Source organism: Propithecus coquereli, unplaced genomic scaffold, assembly GCF_000956105.1.
Source record: "Propithecus coquereli isolate 6110/MARCELLA unplaced genomic scaffold, Pcoq_1.0 Scaffold15, whole genome shotgun sequence".
In the NCBI taxonomy this organism is placed as follows: Eukaryota; Metazoa; Chordata; class Mammalia; order Primates; family Indriidae; genus Propithecus; species Propithecus coquereli.
This window is the reverse complement of record NW_012139413.1, coordinates 3,472,257-3,474,944: the sequence shown is the minus strand read 5'-3', so window position 1 is coordinate 3,474,944 and position 2,688 is coordinate 3,472,257. Positions and strand designations below refer to the sequence as shown.

At 53.6% G+C, this 2,688-nt stretch overlaps 1 protein-coding gene across 1 annotated transcript in view; it reads left to right on the top strand.

The window, feature by feature from the left end:
* Positions 1-2,688, top strand: part of LRRC34 (leucine rich repeat containing 34) — a 46,172-nt gene that overhangs the window by 1,245 nt on the left and 42,239 nt on the right. The window contains exons 2-3 of the mRNA XM_012640163.1: positions 1,146-1,230; positions 2,004-2,297. Coding sequence (XP_012495617.1) covers positions 1,146-1,230; positions 2,004-2,297 — 379 coding nt within the window. The remainder of the gene's footprint in view (positions 1-1,145; positions 1,231-2,003; positions 2,298-2,688) is intronic.

Below are 2,688 nucleotides of genomic sequence, written 5' to 3'. Positions count from 1 at the left end.
CCAGGAATTTTCCCCTGGTCCAGCACTTGCTAGCAGCTCCGTTAGCCATCTGATAGTTGGGAAAAATGGTCAGTGGATGTGTTAAATATTAATTCTGTCAGATCCTCTGAGTTCTATCTTCAAATTATCAGAAAACATACCTAGACCATATTATATGTGTTTCCTGGAGAAATGCGTTCCTTAAATTGTAATTAAACACCATGCTTTTGGCTCTTTAAATAGAGTTACAACAAAAGAAACAATCATTTGAAAAATGTTTCAGGATCTTCTATAAATCTTATAAATAGACAACGTCTTTATAGTCAAAGACACTGTCTATTAAGTTACTTACATAAAGATACTCATACTAAACCTTCTTCATATGAGATGCCAGAGACATGCAAATAATACCTTTTATTGGAACCTGGAGACTACATACTCTCACGTATTCCGATTCTCTTTCACTCTGTCTTACAGAAAGCTCAGATTCAAGTTAGATCCCTCCACTCCGGGATCTTCCCGTATAAGCACTCAGTGAACCCACTTAAGTTTCCTCCCAGCTGGTTCAGCAACATCTTCCTCCCCGCAATCAGCAATTCTTAAGGGGAGGGGACTATTTCAACTACCTCCCTCCACCACACTAACATCACTGGGGGCAATATACTGATGGAAATGAGTTGTACATGTGGTCAGTGTCTTTTTGACCACCCTATTTGATATGCCTTTGACATGCAGGCTGTAGTTCTGTGTAAATACTGTTTTTTTTTTTTTGTTTTGGTTTTGCCTTGCTAAGTCAGACAAGACAAACAGTATTGTAGGTGCCGTTTTACGAGTTAAAGCAGCTCTTTTCTGTTTATTCTGACCCTGTTTGTCACTCTCTAGACCAAAGTCTGATTTTGCACTTCTTATTCCCTTGGAAGAGTATCCCTCCCTTCCCCTGAAGCAGGATCCTCCACCTCTCTTTACTTTCTCTTCTTAATTCAAAATACTTTTAAGGGCGGGATAGGGAAAGGCAGATGCGAAATGAAGCCTGGACCCCCTCCTGCCTTAGTATTCCGAATTGCCTCCCAACTTTGTTGGGAGCACATGGGATAAACGAACACATTGTTTGTTTTCTGTCATCATCATGTTTAACCTGTAGAACAAGTGATGCTTTATATTTGTAGGCTACGCAGGGTTTTAAGAGATCTCTGTCTTGGCCAGCACGATTTCATGGCAGCGGAGAGTGACACGGAATTGCCTAGCGGGATAGTGCGAGGCAGGGAGGACTCAGATATTTTATTTTTCACTTTGTAACTCTGTTCATAAGCGGTCTGGTTTCACCTTGAGGGTTTTCCTCCACCTTCTCACCCGCAGGCTCAACTCCTCTCCTCGCCCCCTCCATCTCCTTCTCTTCAGTCTATGCAACCCCCAAACAGAAGATCTTTCCTTTCTTCCTCCTCTTCTCCCGTCCTCTTCTGCCTCCCACGTCCAAGTACCAAATCCTAACCATGGTACCCTGTAATATTGCTCGGTTCTGTCTCCCGCCCTCCCTTGTTATTCTCCTGATTCCAGCCTTAGCCGAGGCCTTGTTGTTTCTCCTGGGCTGCCGCAGCTGCTTCAGACCCAGTTTCCCCGCTAGGTCGTGTCAAATCCATCCTTCCTGGGCTGGCCGCCGCCGATCTGAGGGCTCCCAGCACCCTGCCCTATCACAGCCGTGCTCCTCAGAAGATGCACAGGGCTCCACGTGGACCTGGCCCTGCCCGCCTCCCCACTCAGTACCGACCTGGGTACACCAAGTACCTGCGCGTCTCCAGCACGCACCAAACAGTTCCGCCCTCCGGCAGCCTCACCCGGACCAGTCCAGCTGTCACCTCCTCCAAGAAGCCCTCCCTGAGGGCCCCGCCCCTCCACAAAAGCCTTTATGCTCCCAAAGCCCTACGGCCCTATAACGTGCTAGTGCTGCTACTTTCTACTTCTGCGCTTGCCCGCCGCGGGCCTGTGCACACTTTGCGGGATGTAATATGTCATAATCGGCTTTGTAGCCCCGGGCCCTAGCCCCGCAGCTGAGCCCCCCAAACCTCAGGAACTCCTCCCTGCAGAGGAGCCAGGGCGCCCTCCCTCAGTGTGCCTTTAACCCAGAGCGGGGGCGGCGCAGAGGAGCCTGCACAGAATCAGCGGTCACTGCCTGCCCAGTGAGGCCTCAGGGCCCGGGCGGGAATGACCCAGGACAGCGCCGCGGCTGGGCTCGGCGCTCTGGGCCGCGCTGGCGCTCGGTGCCCCGCCCCCAGCGGCACGCGCGCGGTCGCCTTGGCAGCGCGGCGGCCGCGGCCTGCGGAGTGAGAGGAGCATGTGGAGCGGCAAGGAGGGGACGGGCTCTGCCCCTGCCCCTTCTCCGACCCCGGCCAGGCCCCCCTCTCCGGCCCCAGCCCCCGCGGGCGAGCGCGGTAAGAAGTGGGGTGCCCTTCGGCGCGGCCTGGCCCGGAGAAAACGCGCGAGCGGTGCCGGGGTGGCGCCTGCCGATTCCTCAGAGAGGCTGCCGGCCCCAAGCGGCGCAGCGGGAGGGTTGCCCCTGGGAATCCCAGCTGCCGCCAGAACTTTGGGCGCCCCCAAACGGGCGAGAGAGGAGCTCCAGGGCACTAAGTGGGTCCGCCTTCGGTGCGATAGGTTGCTCAGACGAAGGTGTACCTGTCGCTGTGCTCTTAGGGTCTCCAGGAAGGTGTGTCTGGG